This window comes from Nicotiana attenuata, unplaced genomic scaffold (genome assembly GCF_001879085.1).
Source record: "Nicotiana attenuata strain UT unplaced genomic scaffold, NIATTr2, whole genome shotgun sequence".
Classification (NCBI taxonomy): Eukaryota; Viridiplantae; Streptophyta; class Magnoliopsida; order Solanales; family Solanaceae; genus Nicotiana; species Nicotiana attenuata.
The window spans coordinates 51066-63923 of NW_017674284.1; the positions used below are offsets into that span (position 1 = coordinate 51066).

Here is a 12858-nt window from a genome sequence, read left to right on the forward strand (position 1 = left end):
ATGTATTTAAGCTGTTGTATTCATTAATACAATCGGAAAAATAGGCGTTACAAAGGGAATTCCAGCTAAGTTTGATATGTATTTAACTGTATTCAAGCGGCATTAACGTGAATACAGTAACGTATCTGCACAAAATCTGGAAGGTTAAACTAGTTAAAAACGGAAGGAAATCAAATCACATGATATTCTCCTAATTTAACTCAACGAACAAAAACTAGTACCCATTAATTTGTATTTTGCTCGAAGATATCAACTCAAAAAACGTGAATACAGCGAAAACCAGAGCAACATCTTTTCGAAGTTCTTCCATTCGCTTCTCCTTTTTCTCTTTTCGCAGATATCAATTCAACCACGGAAAATTAAATTTATACAAATTATATACAAAATACGGTATAGCTCCTTTATATATATGGCAAGTTTAACAGTGTTGTTGCGTCATTCTGGCAAGTGGAACGATGAGGGCAATTACATCGATTTTTCAATTGAGGGAATACTGATAAAGGAGTATGCCTCCTTTAATGATCTGGTTGCTTCAATTTCTAATCAACTGGGTATATATTTGAGCTCAAAGTCCATTAAAATTCAATACAAAGTAGAAGGAAATTGCACGCCAATGGAAATATACAATGATATGGGTAACAGAGTGCATGTAGAATTGAAAAAAGAGAATAGAGAATTTGGGATGTATCCTTTGTGCATAACAACTATTGAAAAAGAACTTGTATCCGGAGGTAGTTTAAATCAAGGCGACATTGTGCAAATAGACGAAGCAGTTCAAAGGTACGATTCCGATACAAATGATACACTGGCTATAGATTTTGTCAATTCAGGAGAAGCGATTGGAGTGTTCGAACTCCACAAGGATTTGATAATTCCAAAAACTAATCAAAGGGAGGTTATGGCTGAACAAGTGTATAAGGATAAGGCTACATTGAAAGAGGTGATGGAGAATTATGCTATAGCTCAAAGGTTTCAATTCCGGGTTGATAGGTCTAATGCTGTCAGGTTTGCGTGTATTTTTTTTTTTTTGTATTTTCTATTATTGGTTCGAGCTGTAAGTTTAACGTTGTTGTATTTATGCGTATTTGTGTATTTTCTCTTGATTATCACCGATGTAGTAAACATATGTTTGTTTATGGTCCTTAAATACATGTATTCATATGTATTTTACTGGTATAATTACATTACAGTGGCTATAATTTTTCTCTTATTTTGTCTACTGTGGTTTTAAGTGTATGCATATACCACCAATTATATTCAGTTGTATTCATTGTATGTAAATGCATGTAACTATAACTGAATTCAGTAGTATAAAAATTTATATATATAGATGTTAGGATGTATCTATGTCAGATTGTATTCGTGTGTATATGAGTGATTTTTTTGTAAACGCTTATGCTAATCATATGTACAATGATTAATTCTTTGCAGCTATGCATTATTATGTATTTCAGAAGATTGTGAATGGAGGTTTAAGGCTTCAAGCATTAACAAATCAGAACTATTCAAAGTGAGAGAATTCATTGATAACCATACATGTTCGCTGAAGGACAAGGTGTATGAGCAGCGGCAGGCAAGTAGCAGCCTTATAGGTGGTATTATAAGGTCTAAGCTTACTAATCATAAGAGAAAATACACCCTAAAGGATATTATTGATGATGTAAAATCAGATTTAGGTGTAGATGTTAGCTACATGTTGGCGTGGAGGGCTAAAGAAAAGGCAATGATTTTTTTGAAAGGCGAACAAGGCTGATTCATACAAAAAATTACCAGGATACTTATATACAATGGATATGACATATCCAGGTTCCCACATCAGAATGGTAAAATCGCCAAAAAATGAATTCATGTACGTGTATATATCTTTGTATGCCTTTATAAAGGGGTTTGATCATTGTAGACCCATTGTTGTTGTGGATGGAAGTCACCTAAAATCTTACTACACCAGGACATTCATTTCGGCAAGCACGTTGGATGGTGCATGTGAGTATCTGAATTATAATATAATCTGTTAATATTTTAAATATTGAAATACATGTTTTCAAAATAATTATATTCAATTGTATTTACAGGTCATATATTGCCACTAGCATATGGTGTTATTGATTCAGAGAACGATGCTGCTTGGACGTGGTTCTTTAAGCAATTCAAGATAGCATACGGTGACAGGGAAAACATGTGCATCGTTTCAGATAGAAATGAGAGTATCATTAAATCTGTATCGAGAGTGTATCTAGATGTACCGTATTTTGCTTGTATGTGGCATCTATGGAACAACGTATATAAGAAATTCAAAAAGAGCCATGCCAAGTTGAGCGAGATATACTCCTCGATGGCAAAAGCATACACACAAGCTGAATTTGACAGTCTGATGGAGAAGGTGGAGAAGGTAGATATTAGGGTGAAAGAATACTTAGAGTTAGCTGGTTACGAAAAGTGGGCTAGGTTGTATGCACCTGTTAACAGGGGATGAACAATGACGTCAAATATTGCTGAGTCAATCAATGCCGCACTAGTTTCAGCAAGGGAATTGCCAATATACGACTTCCTCGAAGAAGTTAGGAAGATGTTTGGACGTTGGAATTGTAGTAACCGCAAAGAAGCTACACATACATACACGACGCTTGGAAAAAAATACCAGGAGATGCTCACTTTGAATGAGGCAATATCTACACGTATGATTGTAAGTTATATTTTAATGTCACTGTAGTATATAGCTTAATTGTTTTCTGAATTAATGGCATGAATACAACTGAATACAATCATTTTTTTAAATAGAACTACCATGAATACAACTAAACTCAAACCCATACAAGACATATTTTTTCGAAGATATGATATGAATACAACTGAATATAACTAAAATTATGCTGCAAAAACTATTCGAATACATCAGAATACAACTAACAAAGTTGTATTATATGTAATTTTAATATGTATTGTCATGACGTATCCTTCTAATGTTTTTGTTAGCCTCATATTGCCTAAAGTACAGCAGACTTTTGATACGTTCTGCACTAATTACAGTTGATATTCTGCTGGTCTAAATATATGATGTATTCATCTATATGCAAATATTTCAGTTGTATGTAACTTAGTAATTCAGCATTATACATATGGTAATTCAGTTAGATGTGCTCAAAACTTATATTTCTATTTTTAAATGTAGGTGGTACCATCAACTGAATACTTACATACGGTTAACGATGGAGGGAGGAATTATACAGTCTGTCTGTTAGAGAGAAAATGTGTTTGTGGGAGGTTCCAAGTTGATGAATTGCCATGCCCACATGCTTGGGCTGTATTGAAGAGCAAGTTTCTAATGCCGGAAGAATACTGCTCTAACTATTACAAATCAAATACTATTGTAATGACATACGATGTGCATGTGTACCCGCTACCGGACAGAAATGACTGGAATATACCAGCACATGTTGCAGAGGAGGTTGTACTACCACCCAAATGGAAAAGACCTCCTGGAAGGCCAAAGAAGAAGCGCGATAAACCTTTAAGTGAATTGTTGCAACCGAAAAATCAACATTCATGTAGCATATGTGGGCAGGGAGGACATAACAAGCGAACGTGTAGAAATGCTCCACGTAATAAATAGTTAACACTCTGACATGTATTGGTGCTTCAACGATTTGTCAACACTTATGATGATATTGTCAAGTAATAAATTCTCATTGTCAAGTAATAATTTCTGAAATGACTTTCGTGACTAGATTCTGAATACATATAGTTGCCTTAATATGTTGGATACAATCGAATATAACCTTGTCCACATATACTTTGACAGTTTATTATAGACAATGCCTGAGTTATATACATAACTAGTCAGAATTCATCAGAATATATCTATATACTCAGCTGTAATATAACAATTTCAATAAGTCTGAATTTATATTATCTAACTAGACAATAACCTGTTTAATACATCTGAATTTATATTCTTTTTCAAATTAAAGAATATAGCTGAATACAGAGAAATATATATGAATAATACAGTTGAATACAACTTACTACAGCTGAGTACAAAAAAATATAACTGAATACAGCTGATGTATTTATATGAATAATACAGTTGAGTAGAACTGAATATAGATGAATACGACAAAATACAACTGAATACAATTGAATAAAACACTTGAATACAACTAACTACTGCTGAATAGAACAATTGAATACAACTGACTACAATTGAATACAACTGAATACGTATAACGTGTTTAATACATCTGAATTTTTATTCTTTAATATGTATTAACTGAACTTGAAAGATATATATAAATGAATGATGCTGAATACAACTGAATACAGCTGAAAAATACATTCGAATACAACTGAATACACCTGAATTCAGAAAAATACATCTGAATTCTTTAATATAACCTACCATCAGAATACATAAAGTTTCTGACTTTGAAATTAACATGTTCAATACCTAAAACCTGTTCAAGCAAAGTTACTGAATATTAATACATACTTGAATCCTGTAAGATACATATGAATACAAACTGAAGAATAAGCATGAATACATATGAACAAACCAGTGAAACAGCGATTGAAAAGTTGCAATTGTCATACACGAACATTGTTGATAAAGTGATAAGTTTTTCAAACTAAATACCATCTTCACCGAAAAACTACTCAAAACAGTATTCTTCTTCAAACTACATTCCAAAACTACATTAACCTAAAACTACTCTAACACTATCTGCATCTTTGAATCTGACTCCGTGATTTGCCTAGCAATCTTTGAAGGTGCTTCATTCTCGCTTATAGCATCAGCGTCTATCTTCCGCATAGCATAGTCCCAGAGGAGAGCACCATATCTTTGACGGAGTAGATTGGAATCAAATGTTATTAGTGGAATCTCACCAAGAGTGCTCAGAAACTCTGCGTATGCTGCAACATGCACTCCACAATCCCTAAAAATAATTGATTGAAACAATTAAAAATAATTCATACAATTAGATTTGTATATAATATAGAAGTATAGATATAACTGAATACACAACATATTTAACAGTACATCTGACATGAATACATACGAATACATATGAATACAATTAAAAACATACTGAAAAATTAAACATTTGCAAACAACAAATAAATACATTGAAAAATACATACTTGCTTCAAAATACAACAGTGATGAGAACCTTGAAAATCCTTAAAAATACAACTATAAAAATACATCAGAATACATATACATACGTATAAATACAACTGGATACATTAAAACCAAATATTACAAAAATGTGAATATATACATACAACATGCAAGGAAAACTGTAATAAGTACTGAAATACATTGAATGTAAGTTTGAATACATCTAAATACATTTAAATACAACATATAATATTCAAGTAAGCACAACTCAGTTATTGACAAATGTGAATGTGCAAATGAGTTCTGGATTGTTTTAATACTTATGAATACAACTAAGATACATACGAATACAACATCATACATATAAAATAACTTGAATAATTATGAATACATACAAGTTCCTTTGAATGCATATTGATACAATAGCAATTACCTTTTCGTGTCGTGTGTCTGATATTTTTTTTGCATCAACTTCCTTAACATTGACACATGAAAAATCATTCATAGGTTTTTTCCACTTTGAAGCAACTGGATTTTTTGTTTCTTTTGAAGATTTCTCAACTTGGACTTTCTTCGATTTGTCATTGTGTAATTTAGTTCTTCTCTCCTAAACTGTAGTTGCTGATAAACCTACAAAATTCGACTCCGCTTGAGTTATTTGCAACGAGAAAGAGGGCCCATCAAATTTGAGAATTTTGGTGGGTATACCTCTGGTTATCATCTTGTGTGACGTTGAATCCGACATTGGAGAGAAAAACCAAAGCTTCCTGGTGAGTAAACAATACCAATGGTTATTATTTCAAAAACAAACTAAAATCTTTATAAAAATTAGAGAAACAAAATAATGATATCAAAATCTAAGAATTAAACTTACCCTAAGCACTTGTATCGGCTCTAAAACAGTGATTTTAGAGAGAAAAGAAGAGTGATAATGGCGGAGACCTAGAGAATTTGGGTGGGAGAAGAGGTATGAATCGTGGGTTTGTGGGAGAAGAGAGTAAAGTGTATGCAAAAAGAGAGAGAGAGAACGTGGTTAGAGCCAATATACGGTGATTATGTGAGAGAAAAGACTAATAGCCTGTTTGGCCAAGCTTCTTTTTGCCCAAAAATGCTTTTTTTGTTTGGCCAAAAGCACTTTTGGCCAAAAATTGAGGTGTTTGGCCAAGCTTTTGGAAGGAAAAAAGTGCTTTTGAGGAGAAGCAGAAGCAGAGAAAAGTATCTTCTCTCCAAAAGCACTTTTTTGAGAAAAATACACTTAGAAGCAGTTTTTTAAAGCTTGGCCAAACACTAATTGCTGCTCAGAAGTGCTTTTAAAACTAATTAGCCAAACACAAACTGCTTCTCACCAAAAGTACTTTTGAGAAAAAAGCACTTATCAAAATAAGGTGATTTTTGCAGCTTGGCCAAACGTGCTATAAAAATGAGAGAGAAAAATATTATTTAGCATATATGGTGCCTTAAATATAGGATATAACTATAATTAGATATTTTGCTATAAAGGATAAAAGGTATCTATAGGATGTAATATTTTAAAATGATATTTATTTAAAATAAATAGTGTACTAAGGTTTTCTATAGGGCGTAGAATTTCCTAATAAAAATGAAATAAAGAGGATGACTGTTTAGCTATAATATATAAATCATCCTACAAAGTTCTAAAAAGTTAGGCGTATCCAACAAGTAGGTTGGGACTTACGTCACTCGTTGTTTAATAAGACACGTATGGCCTCATGTCACTAACTATGTTTTTCATTTTCTTTTGTTTATTTTTGGTTTACGTTACTGATCTTGTTCATCACGGCACATGGATCTTCATTTATTTTAATATTTGAAGCAGTTAGAAAAATTATTATCTATACTATATTAAAAGTATGAAGGTCCTTAGTGAAATGTCGTTCGCTTTTTTTACCCTTTAAAATTTAATTTTACATTAGACGAAACGGTCATTTAATAGTTCTAATATTTGGGAATAAATATTTAATTAATTTCCTTATATTTAAGAATAGATAATTAATTATTTTCCTAATATTTAGAATTTTCTCCATTCCTTTTAGGTTTTGAAGTCCTTTTTTCCTTTCATAGTTTGACATGTTTATGCATTCCTTTTTCTTATTAAATTTTAACGGATTACATGTAAGCATGCCCACTTTTAATTTTTTATTTTATTTTATGATTTGCAGACCTTTTTCTCTCCTTGTTGTAGCATGAGAAAAAATTTCGCCAGTGTAGCTATCTAAATACAAGAGATATGCAATTATGCATACTATGTTATTTCCTTGCCATAAATAATTATCTCTATTATAATTGTATCATTAAATTTGAATAATATATCGTATATAGCATGAACACGAAGACATCATATTCTTTTTTGGTAATTAACAATTTTCATTTACCAGGGAAAATATTTACAAGCAAAGCAATAACCCTTTACATATATCCTAAGCCTTTCTGTACTACTTCCCCCCTTGACTACCTTTCTATAGCTATATCTTTTGAACTAATTACATTGAATACCAATCTAATCTACATAGTGCTTTCTCTATTTGTTTGTTGCTTCGACAGTGTAACTCCTGTATAATTCGTTTGCCCAGTATCTCCCATTTCCTGGCCTTCTCTTTGAATATCCTGGCATTTCTTTCCTGCCATACATGGTATACGCATGCTGCCAGTGCCATCTTGAACAGCTCAGTGTTTGCATTTTGTCTCTTCACCCATTTTTCAGCCCATGCTAACTCCTCAGTCCACCCATATACTGCTCTCCTTATACCTTGCCATTGTAACAGATTGCCCCACAATTTAGCTGCATAGGAACACTCAAAGAATAGGTGTTGCTCATGCTCTTTTGTACACAGTACACATTCCTGGTCAACTTGCATTCCTCATTTACTCAACCTATCTGTAGTAATCTTTGAATGCTCTTCTCCTTTCTTTTTTCAGTTATTTTTTTTGGTAATTAAAAACTTTTATTACCATTGAAATTAAAACAACTCACAAACAAAATAAAAACAAAATCTACGCACGGGACGGTAGCCCCGGTGCTATAGAATAACAATCAACTTTCCTTGCTACCATACAACTGCTACTTAACTTGGATAAAAGTTCAATTCCTATATTTTCCTAACCGATCTTTTTCGCGTCCCCGTTTTCAATATAGTTTAAAATATTAAAATATTCTTTTAATTAAATTAGACTTACTTTTCAAAAGTCCCAATTTAAATGAAAATTGATTATACAGACACAACAAAAATAAAAAAAACCATATTCATGAGACTTGGTTGAAAGAATAAATTATAGACACTTCAAAGCCAAATAGACACATTCAATTCTAATTTTAGTCATTGGTGTAAATTTTAAGTTGAATTATTAACTGATAATTGAGTATTTATGTTGGATTCTTTCATTATAGATTTAATTATACACGATCATATTAATTCTTTTTAGGAACTTATACTTTTATTAATTTTATAACTCAAAGATAAATTTTAAATAAGTTTTTACTTTTGAGATAGGGTCACGCGCAAAGCGCGTACACTAACACTAGTATGGACAAAAAGAAGCTAAAATAAGACGAACACCGTTTATAACATAAAAATTGTGTCAACAAGCACATGCAACGAAACTAAAGTAAGGGATCAAATGCATGCCACCAACACTCCAACGGTATAAGAAAAAATAAAAATACATCATCACGGCTAATTCTATTTTCCATTAATTTGAACTTCATTCCCTTGAGCTTTAAATATGATCATTCCTTAAATTTGGTAGATGAAATAATAGGGTTAGGGACTTAGGGTAAAGGAAAGGGTATTATAGAATAAGGGTTTTAGTATATCTTATCGGTTTATCGATAAACCGATAACCGAAGAGGACAAAATCGAAATCGATAACTCGATAAGGAAAATTTCGAATCAAAATCGATAAATCGATAAACCGATATCGATAAACCGATAACAAATAATCGATTCGATTTATCGATAAACCGATTCAAATGCACACCCCTATTATGGATGGATCATTGGGCAACTGCAAGAATTTTATGTTTGGCATTGTTTTTTATGACCCTGGGAAAGGTCTGATCATCTTACCTCCTATGAAAAATTATGCTCCGAGGCAATAATCTCCCTCTAACAATTAAACTAACTGTGGAAGTTTCAGCATGATCAAAATTCTAAGGGGCAGAAGGAGTTTAATCAAGCGTTCGACGATCTCATCCTCTGTGGACCCTGTCCCTCCCGTGGTTCCTTTCTTCGCTATCGTCCCTACTGCCCTCCTCATCTGTCTGATATTCCTAATCAATGTGATAGGGGTATCACTGATCATTGTCTCCTTTGTCCGTAGAGAACTTCACTTTTTCATTTTGTCGCCAATACTTGACCATCTTATTTTGCGTTGCTCTTCTTTTCGTTTTTAGTCCAGAGATTGAGGTAACACTAACTACATAGTACATATTGTTTCTGTTTGCGTCTAGCTTTTGGCATGAATGATAACTGATACAAACATTTTGCTTCTATCTACAGGCAAAGGCTTCTTTGTTTGCAGCTGGATGCTTTTCTGAATTGGCGAACGACTTTGCTTATGTATTTCTGGAAATGCTTGGAGGTCTTTTGATGTCATCTGAAACATCAAGGGTTATAAGGTTAGCAGGAGGACGTGCTTTTGCTAAAATGTGGTGCTCACTTTTACTAGTGGATAGAGCTCATAAGGTTTAGTATTTCTCTTCAATACGTGTTTCTGCCACCAAGCACATGCAGGCGTTCTGATTACACTTTTTGGCGCATTACACAGGCCCCTTATCCTTCTTTCCCTTTTCGTTTTGCTCTAAAAGTGCTTGCTTTTCGAACAAAACATTTTTCAGAAACCATACTGTTAAACAGTCATAAAGATGACAACCTTATGCATGGTGAATGCAATGTTTTTCCTTTGTATGCATGAAACGCTAGCTATAATCTATTAATGACTATTTCAATAGTTTCTTGTTGCAACTTACAACTTCAATAAAATATGTTTTTAACGATACCAGGTACACCTGTATTTTCTAACCACTTGCCTACATGCAGAAGTGAGTTCAAATTTCTATTGCAGTGCTAAAGTGGACCTTTCTGATATTGCAGACTGGTATGAAGCTTATCCTAGAATCTTCAGAAGAAGACTTCTCGTTGGTGATGCTAGTTTCACTTTCCAAAATTGCTTCTAAATGGACATCTTTAATTCCTATACAGGTATATAATTGTACTCATTTATTTTGATTTTCATTGTCTCTAATGCCAGCAAACGTACAAAGAGAGAGGCAAGAACTACAAAAATGATAAGGAAAATAAGAAAAGAAATGGAAGCTAAGTGTTGTTTCAAAGTCCTAAATCATTAATGGTAAAGAACTGCAATGATGATAAAGGAAATAGAAAAATAAGATGGAGTCAAATTAATTTTCTTGAAATGAAACTTAAGACCCAAAAAGCACAAAACAGCAAACTACCATATTTTAAGGTTTTATGTAATCTTACAAGATGAATATGTTGGTAAACGGTGTGTATAGCTGGTGTTAGGAATTTATGATATTAATTTGAGGTTAATTATACAATGTCATAAGTCTTGAAAAATGATAAAAATCAGTACATAACCGGAAACGTGAGAAGGTTGCCTAAGATGGTTTCACCATCTCCTATGTGGACCTCCAAATATTTCATTTTAGGCATGAAGCTGGTTTTAGAGAAGCTTCTGCCAGAGTAAGCATAAGTGCTAAGTATAGGGAATCTCTAGCTTTAGAGAACCCCTAATTTAAAAGACCAATTCTTTACCAATATTAGAATGAAATAGGCCTGAATAAAGCACAATGTATAGAGAAGAATCATATTTACTTAGGCGAACTAGCTTGGGATTTAGGTACAGTTGATTGATTGGTTTAATATGTAAGGCATGCGATATTACTATATTAATCATGACTGAGGTGGTCTCTGCAAACTAGTTGAATCATAGACTATATAATATCAAAATCAGGGACATCTATTGTACGTTCTACCTGATTTTTTGCGTATTTATTACTGGATTTTGGTAACAGATGAAATTGCTTTTCTTTACCAGATGGAACTACTTTTCTCATTTATGGCAAAGGACAGAGGTTTGAGCCTGCAAGCTTTGGCATTAAAATGCCTCCACTTCATTTTAGCCAAAGGAATTTATCACTTCCATGCCAGTTCAAATGTGACTCTAAAGTAGTTTGGTATCATAAATCAGTCTGATTTTCCACCAGCTTTACAGTTTGAAGCTCTAAGAGCTTTATACAAGGTATTTCTTTCGTTATGTCAAACTTATGGTATTGGCATCACACGCCTACTGTTTACGTTCTCTTACTTTGCAGATGCTGCTGCTCAACCTGGAGACAATTCCATGCACAGAGATCCTCACTAGTTTCTCCAAGTTCTTACAAATTGTTGAGTTCAAACTACATTCTTCAATTATCTCAGAGAGGCTTTTCTCTGTTCATGTATTAGCTAGTATTTTTGACAAGTTTTTGGGAATACCGAAAGATGCAGCTGGTGGAATTGGTTCAATTGTTACATCTCGCATGATTACTTTCACCATCGATCGTATCTCCCAACTAATAAAGTTAGTGGTTGATAATCCTCATCCAAACAAAGAGGCGGAGCAGGAGGTAACGAGTTTACTCTTTATTTTAGTTAATCTGGTTGAAAGACATCGAGATCTCTCTGGTATTGTACTGGATAAGATCTGTGTAGTTATCGAACATCTGGTCCGCATGCTCAAAGAAGTTACCAGCATGGAGAATTCAGGCTCAGAAGATCATCATATGATAGAGCTCGACAAAGAGAACCATACATCAACTGCATCGAGAGTTTTGATTTGTTTATCCCAGATTCTGATAACTTGCTTTGAAATGCTGGAAGTTTCCACTGCTGGTGCCACCCAAGTCTTTAACAGAATGGAGCATTTGGTTGAGCATGTGCACCGGTGCAGCTTACTTCCTGTTTACATCCGCCTAATATATCACCTTTTATTGCACTTCCATGCTGGATATCACTGTATGTGGCTGAAGATAGGGGAAGATACGGTTTCTAATAGAAATTTTCGTCTATCTCGTTGTAGTTCTCTCTCAGCTGATGGTTCCCTGTCCCAGAATGAAAGTCTCATTGTGGACTGTGTGAAGGAAATTTTGGATAAAAAAGACTATTGGTTGTCTTATAAGCTTGGAAAATATGCGGCATGTCATGGTGCATGGTTGGTAGCTGCTTACATATTTGGGGATCTAATTCCTATGGTTCGATCTGATATCTGTTGTTTGTGGTTGAAATCCTTATCCCGTCTTTCAGAATTAGAAAGGCAAGTCCAGTTGTTCAGGCTTACTCTTTCTGGAAATACTGCCGGGGAAACTACGTCAGTTAATCAAATTGAAAATGTTGTCGGGGCCTCCAACAACTTTGTTCTTTAGAGGTAAGCTTTTGGTACCTCTGTTTCTGGTCGTGNAAAATGCTCAAGAAACGATAAAAGAATTGCAAGAAAGCAACCGTAACCTGGAGCAGCAAAAGCGGACTCTGACTTCGGAATTAGCGGGAGCCAAGGCTTCTTTTAGTAAAGCTGAGAAGGATAAGGAGCGNTTCTTCCTATGTTCACATCTTTCTCTGTTCACATCTTTCTACCATGTCATCTTCGAATCCCAACCCTAGGAGAGTCCTAATTCTTGACAGTTTTCCCAATGCCCCTGTGAGACACAGAAGAGGTAGAGGAGG

The 12858-nt window shown here is 33.9% G+C and overlaps 3 protein-coding genes across 3 annotated transcripts; all 3 read left to right on the forward strand.

Moving 5' to 3' along the window:
• The first annotated feature begins 409 nt into the window (after nt 1–409).
• On the forward strand, nt 410–2473 carry LOC109218340. Its single transcript, XM_019382701.1, has 4 exons — nt 410–1005; nt 1432–1720; nt 1884–1983; nt 2073–2473. Exons 1-4 carry the CDS (start codon nt 410–412, stop codon nt 2471–2473), a joined length of 1386 nt encoding a protein of 461 aa, XP_019238246.1.
• Nucleotides 2474–2476: 3 nt separating this feature from the next.
• LOC109218342 lies at nt 2477–3610 on the forward strand. The gene is made up of 2 exons (XM_019382702.1): nt 2477–2683; nt 3170–3610. The coding sequence occupies exons 1-2, from the start codon at nt 2477–2479 to the stop codon at nt 3608–3610; spliced, it is 648 nt and encodes a 215-aa protein (XP_019238247.1).
• Nucleotides 3611–9028: 5418 nt separating this feature from the next.
• Nucleotides 9029–12560, forward strand: LOC109218343. The gene is made up of 5 exons (XM_019382703.1): nt 9029–9540; nt 9634–9819; nt 10228–10335; nt 11195–11398; nt 11472–12560. Exon 5 carries the CDS (start codon nt 11472–11474, stop codon nt 12558–12560), a length of 1089 nt encoding a protein of 362 aa, XP_019238248.1. The 5' UTR covers nt 9029–9540; nt 9634–9819; nt 10228–10335; nt 11195–11398.
• Nucleotides 12561–12858: the final 298 nt, after the last annotated feature.

Coding starts and splice junctions, on each gene's coding strand:
- LOC109218340 (XM_019382701.1), top strand. CDS start 410: ATGGCAAGTTTAACAGTGTTGTTGCGTCATTCTGGCAAGTGGAACGAT. Junction 1,006..1,431: donor GATAGGTCTAATGCTGTCAG/GTTTGCGTGTAT, acceptor AATTCTTTGCAG/CTATGCATTATTATGTATTT. Junction 1,984..2,072: donor AAGCACGTTGGATGGTGCAT/GTGAGTATCTGA, acceptor TTGTATTTACAG/GTCATATATTGCCACTAGCA.
- LOC109218343 (XM_019382703.1), top strand. CDS start 11,472: ATGCTGCTGCTCAACCTGGAGACAATTCCATGCACAGAGATCCTCACT.
- LOC109218342 (XM_019382702.1), top strand. CDS start 2,477: ATGACGTCAAATATTGCTGAGTCAATCAATGCCGCACTAGTTTCAGCA. Junction 2,684..3,169: donor CAATATCTACACGTATGATT/GTAAGTTATATT, acceptor TTTTAAATGTAG/GTGGTACCATCAACTGAATA.